The 16,588-nt window shown below is 44.2% G+C and overlaps 1 protein-coding gene and 1 long non-coding RNA gene across 4 annotated transcripts in view; one reads left to right on the forward strand and one right to left on the reverse strand.

The window, feature by feature from the left end:
* Positions 1-2,788, reverse strand: LOC141730969 (uncharacterized). The gene is made up of 2 exons (XR_012582834.1): positions 2,650-2,788; positions 1-1,389 (listed from the first exon to the last, which is right to left on the reverse strand). It is a non-coding gene; the product is annotated as an uncharacterized LOC141730969 (long non-coding RNA).
* The window catches only part of SFXN1 (sideroflexin 1), a 22,359-nt gene continuing 7,580 nt past the window's right edge, over positions 1,810-16,588 (forward strand). For 2 of the 3 annotated variants that reach the window (XR_012582833.1, XM_074552464.1), the window contains exons 1-8: positions 1,810-1,849; positions 2,681-2,781; positions 10,949-11,123; positions 11,726-11,896; positions 12,878-12,976; positions 14,241-14,316; positions 14,875-14,960; positions 16,194-16,321. Coding sequence is in view for 2 of the 3 variants with exons in the window: in XM_074552464.1 (XP_074408565.1) it covers positions 10,960-11,123; positions 11,726-11,896; positions 12,878-12,976; positions 14,241-14,316; positions 14,875-14,960; positions 16,194-16,321 (724 nt within the window). In the remaining variant the exon portion in view is untranslated. Of the gene's footprint in view, positions 1,850-2,680; positions 2,782-6,044; positions 6,163-10,948; positions 11,124-11,725; positions 11,897-12,877; positions 12,977-14,240; positions 14,317-14,874; positions 14,961-16,193; positions 16,322-16,588 lie in introns of those variants that run through there. The other variant, XM_074552465.1, reaches the window with a different exon arrangement.

The following is a 16,588-nucleotide window of genomic DNA, read 5'->3' on the forward strand; positions in this document are numbered from 1 at the left end:
TGTTATGGGCAGATACCACCACAGATGAATGTGTTGGATCTGTTACTGGTCATGCAGACTGGGAGCCGACCAACAAGATTAAAAAGAATTAGACATTAGCAGGGAAATATATAAATTGTGCACAAATTTCATTGGCAGTGCAAGGATATCAGTGCCAATTTTTATTCTTTCATGATGGACTCTCACTTGGTATATTTGCAGCCGCAATTGACATATTTTTATCTCTAGATTGTGGACCCACAGGGGAAATACAACAGGAGACATCTGAGATTGGATGTGACTGTGTCAGAATGAAGGTTGACTCTTAATTTTTTATAAAAAATCATGAACTGAGTTGGCTTTCAGTTAAAAACTGAAAACAAACTCCAGCCTACACAATTCTATTTTATGAAATATATATATATATATAATTTCATAGAAGTTGAGTATTAACAGCAAAGATTTCTTCAATAACTGCAACTCCACGAACACTTGATACCTGAGTAAAGTCATGGCTTTTTAATATAAAATTCCCATTCAGTGTCCTGCAATGAGCAGGGAGAGGGAGGTCAGTCCTGTATCCAAAGAGCTGAAAAGAAGGATTGCTCTGCTTGCACAGCTGCCAGTCCTTCAGGTTGCACAGGACTGATGTCAACCTCAGAGGAAGTAAAAAAACAAACCAGAAGGTTTGAAATTCCAAAGTGTTTCCACTGTCAGAGCAGCCCAGCCATTCTGGGAATAACAGGAAGAAGGAAAATGGCAATGGGGAGGCCTCCATTTGTCCCTGTGCCGGTTTCCTTCTCCACAGCTGCATCCAGAACATCATTTCTGAGAGCCAGCAGCTCTGAATTGCTGAAATAGAGATGAAGACACATCCTGCCCTGAGAGCTGCTGCATTCCCAGTGCCCACGGCACACACCAGGGCTGGGCTGGGAGCCCGACTGGGGAAAGATGTGTGTGAGCAGGAGGTGACAGTGACACGTGGATGTTCCTTATCTGGCTGCTAATGGAGTTTTTATCTCCTCCCTCAGGTGCAGGCGCTGTGACAAGCCTCGTACTTGAGCGCCCTTCAGAGCAGCCTCCTGAGCTGTGCTGTCCTCACACGTGGCAATTTATTGAACCCCATCACCAGGTTTGGGGGCTCAGTGTGGCTTGGGTTTCTGGTAATAACCCTGAAACAACAATCCCAATCCAGTGCAGCCTGGAGGAGACTGATGGGAGACCTCACCGCCGTCCCTGTACGGGCCATTCGGGGCCGTACTGAGGGGCTGGACTCGATGATCCTCCAGGGTCCCATAAACTCAGAACAGTCCGTGATTCTGTGATTTTATGGGCTGCAGCTTCCTCAGGAGGGGCAGCACCGATCTCTGCCCTCTGTGACCAGTGATAGACTCGAGAGAATCGCTGGAGCTGTGTCAGGGGAGAAAATTAGGAAAAGGTTCTTTACTCAGAGGGTGGCTGGGTTCCACAGAGAATCACAAGAGAGATCACAAGGAGCGCTGGTTTGGGCAAACTCTCTCGGCACACGGTGGGCTTGGTGGGGCTGTGGGGGGCCAGCAGTGGGACCCTCCCGATCCCAGCGAGTCCCCGCCATTCCATTAAATTCCATTAAATATTCCATTAAATAATTAACGGCAGTAACTGTGCGAGAAACACGACCCACCCCCGGGCCTTCAGGGCAGCGGGCTGAAGGAGGCGCGGGCGGCCCCGGGCGCTGCCCGCACGGCCCTGCCCGGCCCGGCCCGGCCCCGGCGGGGCGGAGCGAGGCGGAGCGAGGCGGCCCCGGCGGCTCCCGGCCCCTCGCCCGCCGCGCCGAGCGAGCGAGGCTCTTCCGGGCAGCGGGGCCAGAGCGGCGCCGGGCCGGGGCCGGGTGAGTAGCGGGGCCGGGGCCGGGCAGTCCCCGCGGGGATGGGCTGCGGCCGGGGACGGGCGGAGGAGCCGGTGGCGCTCCCAAGTGCTGTGTACTGTGCTGGCCAGGCAGGGACCCAGCTCCATCTGCCACCTCAATCCCCTCCACAGGGACCCAGCGCCCTGTGTTGCTCTCTCGCCTTCACAGGGGAGCAGGCCCCCTCAGTGTCGCCTCGGCCCCTCCACAGAAGCCCAGCCGCATGTGTCACCTCTGTTACCCCTGCAGAGGCCCTGATCTGTTTGTGAGCTCTCTCCCTCCTCAGGGGTTCTGCCCCGTCTGCCTCCTCCAGCCCCTCCACAGGGACCCAGTCCCCTCTGTCACCCCCGGCCCCTCCACAAAAAACAGCCCCGTCTGTCACCCCAGGCCCCTCCACAGGGACCCAGCCCCATTTGTCACCCCAGGCCCCTCCACAGGGACCCAGCCCCGTCTGTCACCCCAGGCCCCTCCACAGGGCACCAGCCCCATCTGCCTCCTCCAGACCCTCCACGGGGGACCAGCCCCGTGTGTCACCTCCTTTACCCTGCAGAACCCCTGATCTGTTTTGTCACCCTGTGCCCTCCACAGAGCTCCAGCCCCGTGTGTGATCCCCTGCATCCCTCGGGGCCTAGCTCTGTGTGTGTCACCCCTGTCACCTCCCCAGGGTCCCAGCCTCATGGGCCACCCTGTCCCTGTGGGAGCTGGATGCTGGCAGTGTGGGGCTGTCACAGCCCCCTCCTCCCTGCACACGAAACAGCTCCCAAAACGTGTCCCTGTCCACTCGCTGTCCCCTGAGCAGCGCTGTCTGTGTCACAGGGATTGCGTGACAGCAGCACCGATTCCAGGCCTGCAAGAGACAAGGCTCCCTGCTGCAGGATCATCACTTCCAGGGGAGGAAATCGCCAGATAACTCCAAGGTCAGACACCTGGTAGTCAGAGACAGAATTTTAAATATGAGTATTAATAATTTTTTTTAATTTATTATATTATAAATAATCTATTGTTATTATACTGCTGAGTGGGGTGAGGATTGGCTTTGTGCCAACATGCAATTGAAATATCACCTGGACAGAAAAATTAAATGAAATAGTGAAAAGTACATAAGAGAGCCATGAACACACCTGGGGTAGAGCCAAAGCTACTGCAGTTTATTGGTGGGGGTTAAAACACAAGGAGCAGAAAGAAGCTTGCAGCAGTCAGCACTGAAATGAGAGGTTGCACTAACCTTGGTTAGCACAGGAGGTTTATTCTCCTGAATGTGGAGATGAGCTGAACACATGCAGTGTCTCTGGACGTGCCTCATGCAGAGGAGAGGAGGTGGCAAAGCAGAGCTGACAGAGCTGAGCTGGCTGCAGGCACCTCTAACATCTGGAGCTGGCTTTAATGCAGAATGATGAAATCTCTGGTCAAGTTCCACGCCAAAGATGGCTCCTGTTTTGAGGAGAGAGCCCCAGCAGCAGGCTCGTCTCACCCTGGCTGCTGCTTTTGTTGCTAGGCTACAAGTGGGATGTACATTTATAAGCAAAAAAAAAAAAAAAAAAAAGAAAGAAAAACCAAGCATCTTGTGTTGCCATGCTTTGCCTTCTCCAGCATTCCATGTAGGATTGCAGTAGGAAAAATCACAGTGCAGGCATTTTTTTTTTTCCCCTGGTGATTTAAATAGGCATTTTACTGGTGGAAGGTGCCTTGAGTAAGAAAAACTTGGCAAGTGTTTTTAACATTTGGTGTGAGTACATTGCATCAGACTCCCAGCCATCAGCTGTGCTGCTTATTCCAAACTGTGGCAGCAAATGTCCTGCAAATAGAGACCCTGGTAAGTGTCACATGTGCTCTTTGCCACCACACAAAAGTGCTTTTTTCCCCAGAAAGTCAATTAGTTCTTCCCATCTGAACTAATTAACTGCCATGAGTGACATCCCTGGAGAAGGCCTTGTGTTCCTTTCTTTGCCACAGCAATTAAAACATGGATTTGCCTTTCTGCTGTTGCTTTGCCAATGTTCTGTGGTTTTAAAGTAGAACAGGTCACTTTTTCCTAATCAGAGGGAGGTTTATTTCCTGTCTTTTCTCCTAAGCCAACATAACAACACTTTGGGTGGGCATTGTGGAAAATTAAGCACTGGAAAAGAAAAATCTTGAGTTTGTTCAGACAAAGGAGCCCCCAAAAAAGAACAATGTGTTACTTGAGGAATAAAGAGGCCTAGCAGGACTCTGGAGTGTTTCTCTATCAAAGTGGCAAGGGAAATGTTTCAGAACTCAGCTCTGCAAAAACAAGCAGCTGTGGGCACTTTGATTTACAGAGAGAAGGAAGAAGAGAAGCTGTTCTCCCCATTTTCTAGCAGCAGGTACTTTTCTCTACCTCAGGATTTTCCAGGCTGCCTCTCATTTCCCAGCACAAGGCACTGAGAGCTGGACATCAAATTGTTAAGGCAGTGCTTTAAAGAATGGAGATGTAGGGGCTTAAGTGTCTCAAATCTTTATTTTTGTCTCTCCCAGTGCACACATGAAATAGCAGCAGCACCTGGCTCTAGCTTTTGAACTATTCTTATTCTAAAGGATTCTGTGAAGAAAGGTTCTGCTGTTATCTTCTATTTTTACTGGGTTTTCAGGGAAAAGCCTCACTCTTGTTCTTTAAAAAAGAATTCCTAGTTGTCTCCAGAAGATTTTGTGAATCATTATCTGACCTGAGCACCTTTACCTCCCCAGAACTTATGGGTCTAAGTCCTGGTAAAGGACAGCACAAAAGTTACACCTTTCTTTCAGCATTTGTTCAGGCTGGTTGGAATTCTGTTTTAAGCTGGATTACTCAGCTCATCCCGTGCTTTGTAGCAGGAGGTGGCAGTTTGGGAGCTGGGCACCAAGAAGTCAAATGTCACAGTGAGCATTATCACAATTATATCTGCCCTGCTTTTGGATGTGAAATTCACTTTAGTAGGATTCACACTTACATCATCATGAAATTTCCTTTTCTGTCGCTCTAGTCCCAGTTCTAGCTGATTCTGTAAAGAAACTGACGAAAATTCGTAATTTTGGAGTGGAGTTTTTCAAGGCTAAGGTTAAAATACAAGGTGTCAATAACATAAGAAAATAAAATGGTTCCAAGGAAGGTGGCAAAGCTGCATTTCATCGTTTGTGCCCTGCTGCATGAGTTTAAGTTGCTCAGAATTTCACAGATCATTTGCCCATCTGGATTGTTCAGCCATGCAACACAATTTAAAATAAGTTATCAAATATCTGGGTTGTTCAAAATGGAGTGAAATAAATGAAATAGTCATTGCTACTCTTCTCACTGTTGCTTTGGTTTGAAAAGTGGATGCATGACCTTCAAATGAGATGTTTAAAAGACAAACTTTGTAAAGGACCAGCAGAGAGTTGAACTCCTGACAACTCCTGAATCTGCATTTTGTACAATTGTTGCAACTGCTGCTGTTAACCTTTAAACAAGGTTTAAAGTCTTCTGTTATTGCTGGTTCTGTGGAAAACCTAAATGTAGCCTTTGTACCAAAATTGTTGATCAGACTTTGTGCAGGTTTTGACTGTAATTATTTTGTTAAGGCAGGCTCTCTCACTTATTCTGAAGCCCTTTATTTCCCCCAGTTAACATTAGTATTAAACTTTAGAACATGGACTGGCAGATGGTTCCATCTGATCAGAGATGGCAAGAAATTTGCTGTGGGCAGGGAGGGCACATTGCACTAAACCAGGGTAACCCAGACTGGCCTTGGACACTTGCAGGGACCAGGGGCAGCCACAGCTTCTCTGGGAGCCTCACCACCCTCACAGGGAAGGATTTTTTTCCTGATATCCAATCTAACCCTGCTCTGTTTCAGTTGTCCTGCTCCTCCAGGCCCTTGTGAAAAGTCTCTCCTCATCTCTCCTGTGAGCTCCCCTCAGCCACTGCAAGGCCACAATGAGCATTCCCAATTCTCTCAACTTTTCCTCACTGGAGGAAAACACAGCCATGTGCTGAGGAAAAACTTCATCACCATCAGTTATGACTCTGAAAATGTGGTGCATAGGAGGAGCCACACACAGATCATCAAACCCCTGTGTGAGTGCTGGGGAGACAAAGAGTGCCAAAAAATGTCCCTGGTCACGAGAATGCCAGCCCTGGCATTGTTCAGGATTTGGCCAGCCCAGCTGATGCTCAGCCAGACAATCCCCCAGCACAGCACCAGGCAGGGTTTGGCTGCTCTGCTTTGGAAACTGGAAGGGTTCAGAGATATGAATGTGCCAGAGAGCATAGTCCAGCCTTCAGTGCTGCTTTAATTTGCTGGGGAAAGCAGCTGCAGGGTTTCCAGGTACAAGTGGTTCTGTTCAATACCTTCCTAATTGATCTGTTATGTGAAATAGTGGAAATAGGGGTAATCTTCTCCCTTACTGCACATTTTCCATAAGAGTTTTTAATTGTTTGCCTGTGTTTCAATGTCATTCTTTATCCTTTCCAATAGTGCTGATCCTCCTGTGTGAACACAGCCTCAAAGGGACATTTCAGTAGGGATTATTACAACAACTGATGTGTTTGTAAAATTCATATTGTTTCCCAAATCCTTTGTTTGTGGAGAAGAGCACATTGCCTGGGCAGTTTTGCTGCTTCCACATTAAAAGTAAAGGTGCTGTTGATTGAAATTTTATCCTATTTCAGGATTATTTGGTATTTTCTGGGTAGCAGCAGGTGGGAGCAATAAATTCAGGTATTTACATATATGGGCACCTTAATTAATTAATTAATGGTTGGGTAGTTTGCCTTCATTTGTTGATTGTAACAAAACAAACAGTTTTATCTTTGTCTTTATTGTGCTTTCGCTTTCCAGTACCTTTGCAAACTTTCAGCTTATCTCAAGGTTCATATGGATTTATTTAAGTTTTATTTCATCCTAATGTCCTTTATTTTTTCTGTACCCAATTCGATTACGGATAATGAGAACTTAAATCTTGGGCACACTTAGTACAGAGGGAAAATTAGATCACTGAAAGTAGTGGAGTTCCACCCTTGACAAAGCATTGTAGTTAAAATAATAATTAAATCCTAAGTAGTTTTATTCCAGTGCTTTTATTACTAAGTATTTGAATGGATTATGCAAACAGCAGCTCCTCTCTGAAATTGTATCTGAAAATTAAGGTGACAGGTAGGTAAAAACAGTGTTGCAGCAACTTAAATTGAGGGTGATGCACCTCTTTCTTACAGTTTAAATAAAAAATGAAACTTTAAAAAAAGCCACCTAATTTATGATGATGACTATGGCTGTTAGACAATATATTGATGAAACCTTTTTTGTGCAGTTGGCACTTTTACTTTAGTTGGATATTTTGTTTTATAAGGGATCCCTTTGAAGTCTATCAGCACTTATTAGCTTAAGGTTTTGCTTTATGGGATTTATTTCCATTTTCAGCATTTACTAATGGGGTCTGATGAGTCATGAGTAGCATTATGCAGTCTCTTTAAAACAAGACATGGGGCTTTTGTTGTAAAAATATTTTGCTGGAAAACTTCTGAGTTTTCAAGACAGAAATTCCCTGGTTCTCTTAGGCACTGTTGTAACAGGTCTGTGATTCAGAGTCCCGTGACTGGCAAACTCAGCCACCTTTTTTACTTCACTGCAAGTTTTACCTGTCTCCAAATCTCAACTTTTACACTCCCCTGTGTGTGTTACAAGTTCTTTGGACCAGCATTGTTCCTACTTATCTGCTAAAAGGGCAGGTCAGCCCCATCACTGAGAGAAGAAAATGGATTTGTGTACCTAAATAGCTGCCACCTAAAATTTAAACCCCTTTTTACAGGAGATTCAACCCTTTTGCAGGGTGGGCAGCTGTCCCACCCCCCATCCTGTGCAGGATTGAATGTCCTTTATTAAGATTAGTAATAGTGAACTCCATGTTCTCTGTTCCCACCTTTTTTAAACAGACATTTCAAGCATGATTTTTTGTTGCAGCACATGAATTAATGGATATTTTCCATTTTCCTGCTGGGTTGCTTTTTGCTGCTGCAGCAGCACTAAGCCTGCTTTGTAGATTTACAAGGAGAAAGAGAGACCAAACCTGTGCTGACCTGTCTGTGGTAGCTGAGTCTGGCTAGGATGGGTAACAGAGGAAGGAAAAGCATGGAAACATCTGGAAGATCTGTGCCAGGGCTCAGGCAGTGCCCAGGGCAGAGTTGTGCCTCCTGTGCCATTCCTGGCTCAGTCCCTGCCCATTCCTCTGCACCCAGGGACACCCAGGGACCCTCCAGCTGAGCAGCCCCAGCTCCCTCAGCCTTTCCTGGGCACAGAAATGCTCCAGGCCCTTCCTCAGCTCCGCAGCCTCTGCTGGATCTGCTCCAGGAGCTCCCTGTCCTGAGCATCCAGAGCTGGACACAGCAGCCCAGAGGTGCCTCAAGGGGTTGAGCAGAGAGGCAGAATCACTCCCTGACCTGCTGGAAATGCTCTTCCCAATGCACCCCAGGCTCCTGTTGGCACTCTGGGTCACCAGGACACTGCTGGTCATGGAGAGCTCACTGTCCAGCAGGACTCAGAGCTGTTTTCTGTGGGATCTCAGGATCTGAGTCCTGAGATGCCGGGCCACCGAGACCACCCTTGGGGGGCCCGGGAGTCCTGGAATGTTCCAGAAGTGTCTGGTGGCTGGACTTTGATCCTACACAGGAGACAACACCTGTATGAAGATAAGAGGACTTCACCGGGGTGAATGGTGAAGGGATCAGTTAATTAGAGGGTGAGACACAGGGTTTAGGATTTATGTACAGGGGGGTTTAGAGAAGTAAGATGGAGGAATTGGGGTGTGTCCTGTCCTTCTTCTTCTTCTCCTCCATCTTCTTTGGTGATGGTGGCACCTTTGGATTGGTTATTACTGAGAGTGCACCGAGTAATAAGAATAAATGGTATTGGGGAAAAATGATAAATATTGTACACGTAACAATGGGTATAAAGATAAGTGGCTGTACAGAAGGCAGCACAGTGTGCTCATGGCTGGCTGCTGAGCAGAGCTCTGTCGGGCTGAAAGAAAATCTTATAGATAAACAATTAATAAACATAAAAACCGAAAGAAGAACTGAAGCCTCTTCTCGTCCTTCGATACGCGGGCTGCCCCAAGGCCACCACGGGCCTTTCTAGGCCCCTCAAACAGCCGCAAAAACCCGACAGTTTTCCAGCAGGTCACCCCAGCTGGGCAGCTGCAGGAGTTTCTTTCCCTCCAGTACAATCTCTCTGCTGCATTAGTTTCCTGCCAAGATAGTAAATTCCATCAGCTCACCTGGGTCAAGGATCATCAGAGCAGACACAGAGTGGATGAAGTGGGAGGGGATGAAGGCAGGATGTGTTTGATCTCCTGTGTTCTGTACATTCACCTTTTCTGATTGTTTCAGACTGCAACCATCCTGAATTGATCTGCAATAAAGGCAGATCCTTAATGTTTAGATTTCTTATTACTGAGGGACTTGGCTTTTGAACAGAGGTATCAGAAGTAAATAAAGGGAATTCCCAGAGAAGCCAGTAGTGTATATTCTAATCAGAATGAAAAGAATTACCCAGAATGAAAAGAAAGAAAAAAGCTTCTATGGATGCACTGCTTTATTCAGCATTCATTAGACAGCTTTAACCAGATTATCATAAGCATCCTAAAGCAGCTTTAATCTTTCTTAATGAAATGGATAATTTAATTAGAAAATATTTACACTTGAACTTTCCTGCAAATAAGGGAAGCAGTCACAGAACAAGTTACCAGCCCTAATGTCCTGATTTTTATCTTTATTTTGGTGGAAAAGAGGGTGTGAATAAATGAGTGCACTTGCCTTCATAGGGCTTTGCAAAACCAGCAGTTCCCATTTTAGACCAGAAGATGGACTGTTAATTCACAACACAGCACTGCTCACAGGAGGGAGTTGTTTAATGGCAAAGTACTAAGAAAAGGAAAAGAAACTAAGGAGCATCTCCTGTTGAGATGCTGTGCATGAAAAATCTGTTCTCCAAATCTGTCCTGAGGCTTTTTTCTGTGTTCATCCTGCAGCATTCCTGGTTGAGAGAGGTACCCATGAAAATAACCCTGCTAATAAACTGTGCTGTACAATAATGAACTTATCAGTGAGGGAAATGTCGCTGAGAAAAGGGGAAAAGCTCAGATTCCCCTGCCAGATCTATTCATGTTCTGTACCATAGGATCACAGAAGGATTTGGGTTGGGAGGGACCTTAAAGTTCATCTAAAATTGAATCTTTATTTATAAATATATAAAAATGGGTTTATGTAGATCCAAATTCTTTCTGCCATTTGAAACAAGCATTATTTGGAGGAGGATTTTTTTCCCACTGGTGGTTGAATTTGTTGCAAAAATTTCTTTTAAGAAAGTTAAAATCCATACACTTGTGCTGTGGAGGGGCTGTCCTTTTTTCATTAGATGTTGAAGTGAACTTAGTCATCCTGAAGTAATTTTTGCTTTTCTGAGCTTTATGCCCCATAAATGCACAACTCCTCAGTGTCCTTCACTGTAGTTCTTTAACCATCTCTGAAATATCATTAGGAGATCTGGTCATGTGTTCTTAATGTAGCAATTGTTGCATTATATAATCTCTGTTTTGTTAAAACATGGGTTTAGAGAAACAACATTTATTAAAATAAATTGGTTTCCTAATTTTCGGTTTGTTTTGCTACTCCAGAGAAGTTAACTGAATTTCATTAAATATTTCATCTGTCACTGCACTTTGTAGGACTTAAGGCATCTCTTGAAATAGTTGACTTCTCATTCCCTTCAATACATTATTTTCAACAAACAATAATTCATCACTGAAGTAAAGCACTTTCTGATTAATATATTGTTGTTTGGTATGTCTGTTTATTAATAAATTTCTGTGCTTCCTTTGCATCTGCCTCATCCTCAGGTATTTGTACAAAGGTAATAAATAATGTGTAAACATTTTGTGGCACTGGACACAGAAGCATTTCTGCAGGTTTATACCTTTAAACCCCTGTTCTGCAAATTCTTTGGTGCTTGTTCTCTGGGTTTTTTACTCTAAATGTGGCCACTTTTCATCTTGCAGGTTCTAAATACATTAGGAAATGAGTGGTGTTTTGAATTGCAAATGCTGATGTTTTCTTGGCAGAGCTTTTGAAGATGGCACCATCTCTGCCATTAAATATTAATATCAAGGAGCCTCGATGGGATCAAAGCACTTTTGCTGGACGAGCCAATCACTTCTTCACTGTCACAGACCCCAGGAATATTTTGTTATCCAATGCCACACTGGAAAAGGCAAAAAAAATTGTGCATGATTACAGGTATGACATTGACTACTTCTACTACTGGTCCCAAAAAGTCCAAGTCAATGCTAGGTACATAGTGAAATATTTAAAAGGAAATACTTAAAACACTGTATTCATTGTAACTGCTTATTCCCACTTCAGAGCTTGAAAGCCTTTTATTTTTAATCAAATTTGCTAATGGATGGGGAAGTTATGTCCCTCTTAAGGATTCTGAAATACAGAAGAGTCTAATTCTGAAGGTAGTTAATATGACAACAAAGCTTAAAACTTCCTCTTATGTGTAGCATTTGGAGCAGTTGGTTTCTTAAATACTCTCAAAGTGAATTTTCATCCTTTCACACTAATGACCTCAGAGATTTTGGCTCCACATTTTAGCTCTAAAGCCTGAGTGCAGCTTTGAGTAAATAGACTCAGCCAGCACCACCACTGCTGGTTGTTCTAATTCTTTTTATTTCACCAATCCATTTAAAAGCTGACAAATCTCTACAAGCTCTCTGAGAGTCTCCATTCACTGAGGGTGAACATCCCCAAATCCTCTGCTGCCTCTCACGGGCGTTTGCAGCATTTTATAACACTTGTTCTTTTTGCTGTTGTCTTGTCTCTTAACCTGTCCCAAGACAAGGTATTGTGGCACCTGGCTTGACAGAAGATGAGCTGTGGAGAGCAAAATACATTTATGATTCAGCCTTTCACCCCGACACTGGGGAGAAGATGTTCGTGATCGGCCGAATGTCAGCCCAGGTGCCCATGAACATGACTATCACAGGCTGCATGATGACCTTCTACAGGTGAGAGAGGGCAGTAAAACACATCAAACATTTGCCTGAGAGAATTAGAGAACTGAAAATCAATGTTATTGTTCAAAGATTTATTGTAAATCTTTTTAAATGTGAAATTTTCCTTCCTTTTCCTCTTCTCTCTCCTCATTCCCTCCCGTTGATTAACGGTTCTTTCTAGAAGTAGTTTTGAGATAAGCCCTTAGCCCTTCTCCTTCACCATCCCACTTTCCCTCAAACTGGGAAATGTTCCAAAATCCCATCTGTGTGGAGGACAAAGAGAAGGAGATCCCTGGGAATTTCCAGCCTTGCTGGCATGCAGGATGTTCTGTCTGCCCCGTGAGTACTCGCAATGCTTCAATCCATTTGGTATGGTTGATTTTGGTTACTGTTGTAGACATGGCCATTGGTTGTGGAGTTTCTGCAGCTCCCCTGCACTTCCTCAGTGGTTCTGGAATCTCCAGGACAGTGAAGCCCCCTGAAGCAGAGCCAGTGCTCTTTTAGCAGCCTCAATTTTTGACACAGGATGCAGGAACTGGTGGGAGGTCAGAGGAAACAGCAGCAGCCTTTTGGATGCTGAGATTGTACAAACTCCTGACACACACCCCAGTTTTGGGTGGTGTTTATAAAATGTGTGCTTTAAATCATAGTCAAGAGGATGAATCAAACCCCCAGGACAGGTGCCCATTCCCAAGCACTGCCTCCTGCAAACTGTTTGTTCTGTTATTATCTATAACACTTAGAGAAGCTCTCTCCCTTTTCTTTGCAGTATTATTCAGGTTCAAAACTAGGTGATTTTAAAATTCTTCTTCTAAAATAACTCTGACTATCAAGTATCAGTATCTCACTGACTGTATTGTTGCATTCAAATAAGCAAGAACTTCTGCATGGTTACTGCTTGCAGTGGCTTTTCTTGATTTCTCATCATTTTCTTGTGCTGTTAATTCAACTGTGAGTTTAATAACAATAATAACAATTGTTTTTCTTTTTAAGAACGACACCAGCCGTGCTTTTCTGGCAGTGGATCAACCAGTCCTTCAATGCTATAGTGAACTACACCAACAGGAGTGGGGATGCCCCCATCTCTGTCAGGTCAGGCACTGAACCTCATCATTCTGATGAGTAGAAATGGCTCTCTGGTGTACATGAAAATGGTTGGGCATTAAAGTTTGAGATGAGACAGGGATAAGTTTTTCCATCTGTACTAATTATTCATTTGATATGCACAGATGAGAAGTCTGAGAAGGGCAGAGCTGAGAACTCCATTTCTGCCATTAAAGACAAGCCTGAGCACTTTGATCAAGAGCACTTAGCAGGATTTAACAGGAGTCAGTGTTTCAAAACATTTGCAAGTTTTCCTCATCGGTTTCGTGTCCTACCAGGACATTTCTAAGCTGATATTTTGTGGGGGCCTTTAGTTGTGTCACTGTGGTGCCAGCACACCCCACACTGAGGGTTCATTTACTAAAAGAGATTCCTTCCCCTGGTCTGTGCTTGTTTCTACTTGATGGCTGGGAAAGAGATTAAATAGATGAGGAAAGCAAGACATCTCAAACTAAAAGAGGGGAAATTTAGGTTAGATAAACAGAAAAAGTCTTCCCTGTGAGGGTGGTGAGGCCCTAGCACAGTTATCCAAGGAAGCTGTGGCTGCCCCATCCCTGGCAGTGCCCAAGGCCAGGCTGGATGGAGCTGGGAGCAGCCTGGGACAGTGGAAGGTGTCCCTGCCCATGGCAGGGGTGGAATGGAATGAACTCCATGGTTCCTCCCAAACCATTCTATGATTCTATGAATAGAAAACTGGAATTGCAGTACTTGACTTTCTGGTTTTGGGGCTGACTTGTTTAAAGATGTCTGGGAGCAAACTGTGAATTCCAGCATCTGGAGACACCTCCTAGCTGGGAAGTATGTAAAGTGTGGTTTGGGGCAGGTTGGGTTGGATTTGAGTGTTTGCAGCACAGCTGGTCTGGGTGTATGGGGTTTGGTATGGTTATTTTAATGACTATTATAGACAAGGCCTTGGAAATCCAAACTGATTTTACTAGGTTAAGCAATTAGGAAATTAAATAAAGAACTAACCCTTCAAGGTGTTCCTTCAGGTACCTGAGAAAATGCTGAACAGGCAGCAATGCACAACCAGCAGAACCTGATTCAGTATTACAGTGTGGCTTGAATATGATTTTTACTGCTAGTGAAATCCAAGTGTTTGATTCAGTTCCCATTTAGATCTTCCATCCCCACCTTATTGCAGTAGCACAGGAAATCCTATTTAACTTCTGGGGGGCATAACTGTGTGTGTAAAATGTAATTGTTTTTCAATGTAGCTGTGCATGTACAAACATTTTGATTTCTGTTTTAGCCAGCTGGGAACTGCCTATGTTTCTGCCACCACAGGTGCTGTCGCTACAGCCTTAGGACTTAATTCCCTAGCTAAGGTATTGATGGTATTTTTTGTCTATTCTTACTAAACTGTGATGTCCTGTGAGGAGCTCCCAGCTCATTCTCCTCTGCTGTATCTGTGGCATGCACAGCTCCCACTGTGGAGTTGTTATGGCTGCTCCTTTCTTTAGATCCCAGCTTTGTTTTTTCCCTGTATAGAGATGGGTTTGTGCATATCTGTCAAACAGCCCATGTTAGGTTCATGCAGACTCTGTCTGATAAGGTGCCTTTTTGCCAGTTTCTTTTTCACCTTTCAGGGCATCTAATAGCACTTGGGAAATTAATTGGAGTTTTAATTACACTTCCCTGTGATGCTACTAAACTCAGAATGGTTTTGTTACTCTCCTGTCCCTACTCACTCCTGAGAGAAGCATTTTTGACTTATTTCTTGTTTGAAGCTTGTTCTGCCTCTGCCCCACCAGTGAGTTTTCACTGGATTTTAATGTAAAGGAAAAAAATCTGGTCTGTCACTACCAGCTGAAGCATTTCAGTGAAGATAATGATTATGTATATTTTTATTTTCCTTTTTTCTCCCCTGTCTCTGTGTTTTCCAGCGCGTCTCGCCTCTCGTAGGGAGGTTTGTTCCTTTTGCTGCTGTTGCTGCTGCCAACTGCATCAATATTCCACTAATGAGACAAAGGTAGGAAAAAGAACAAAGATCACTCATGCTGGAAAAAAAAGATGTTTTTCAGTTGGTAGATCAGCAAGTTACTAAATAAAGCACATTTTGTATCTTTAGCTTGTTTCAGAGCCTTGCAGAAACCTCATGCATGAGGTTTTGACTGGTTGTTTGTAACAGCTATAAAACAGAACATAATAATTCTCTTCAGATAAATACCAAAGAGTTCTTCAGTCTTGGATCTCAGAAACCAGTTACTGGTTCCTTCAAAACTTTGATCACATGGATCTTTGAATAGCAGCAACACTTGGGAAAAACAGTCATTTCAAAAATGGTGCTTGAAATCCCACCTGCAGAGCTTAGTCATAGAAGTCAGGCTCTGCAGTTCTGTTTAATCATTGAGGTGACAAAAATGTGCAGCTTGTCAGAAACAAACTTTTTTTCTGTGTTGTGATTTGACTAGGAATAGAATAGTAGTAGGGAAAAGCAAATTTAAAGCATCCTATTATAAACACAAGGTTCTGGGCAGAAAAGGGAATATTTAGACTTTACAATGGAAGTTATCTGTGGTAGCATTTTATCTTTTGTAAAATCTGAAGAGAAGAATAAAGGCAGTCCTGAGGATATTTGCTGTTCTCTGTGCTTCTGCCAGTGTGAGTTTAACACCTAACCCTGCACTTGAGCAAAAGATCTAATAGAGAATAGTTCAGTTACAGAAACATGGTTTGGTTTGTGCCTCCTTTTATACTTTCAAGTATATTCTTCATGGTTGAAATGACAGCTCAGACTAGAATGCCAGGGGGGAATTTTCACAGAGCCTTCTGTTTCAACTCAGTGAAAATAATCTTCCTGTGTTCCATGAGCTGTCAGATAGGACAGGCTCCACTTCCAGAGCAGTCCAGAAAATTCCACTTTTCTGAATTTATGTGTAAAAGGACCTCTCCCTTCTGTGAAACACAGAAAATCATCTCTTTTTTCCCCCTTGGAATGCTGAGACCAGACTCAAGCAGCAGATTGCTGTTACAAATATTCAGTTCTTAACTTCTCAACACATTTTTCCTTGATCTTTCTCTGCCTTTTGGATTTTTTTCTTGTGCCAAGGAATGTTACAAACAGACTCGCTTAGAAAATAAAATAAACCACCCAATTCTTACAGCTGACAATTTTAAGGAACAAAGATAAGGTGACAAAAAAATGGTGAAAAAATAAGTTCACATCCATCACTGCTTTATTTTTTTACCCCTTATTCAACAGGGAAATCAAGTTTGGAATTCCTGTCACGGATGAGAATGGAAAAAGAGTGGGTGAGTCATCCAAAGCAGCTCAGCAGGCAATTGCCCAGGTGGTGATATCCAGGATCCTGATGGCTGCTCCTGGCATGGGTAAGGAAAAACCCTGTGCACTCTGATCAGTCCCTGCTGAGATTTTCCTGAGGGTTCAAATCCCCTTACAGCTCCCCAGGCAGTGTTTAGAACTTCCTTTCTGTTTAGAACTTCCCCAGGGAAATGTGGGATCCCAGGAAAAGCTCCTGGGATGCTTCTGCAGAAAATATGCAGAGAGCAAAGGAATGGGAGCAAATTCCACTTGCTTGGAGTTGGTTTAGGTGCTCTGCCAGTGCCAAATGACTGAGCTCAGGTTTAGTTACTTGT

The sequence above is a fragment of the Zonotrichia albicollis genome, chromosome 15 (assembly GCF_047830755.1).
Source record: "Zonotrichia albicollis isolate bZonAlb1 chromosome 15, bZonAlb1.hap1, whole genome shotgun sequence".
Taxonomy (NCBI): Eukaryota; Metazoa; Chordata; class Aves; order Passeriformes; family Passerellidae; genus Zonotrichia; species Zonotrichia albicollis.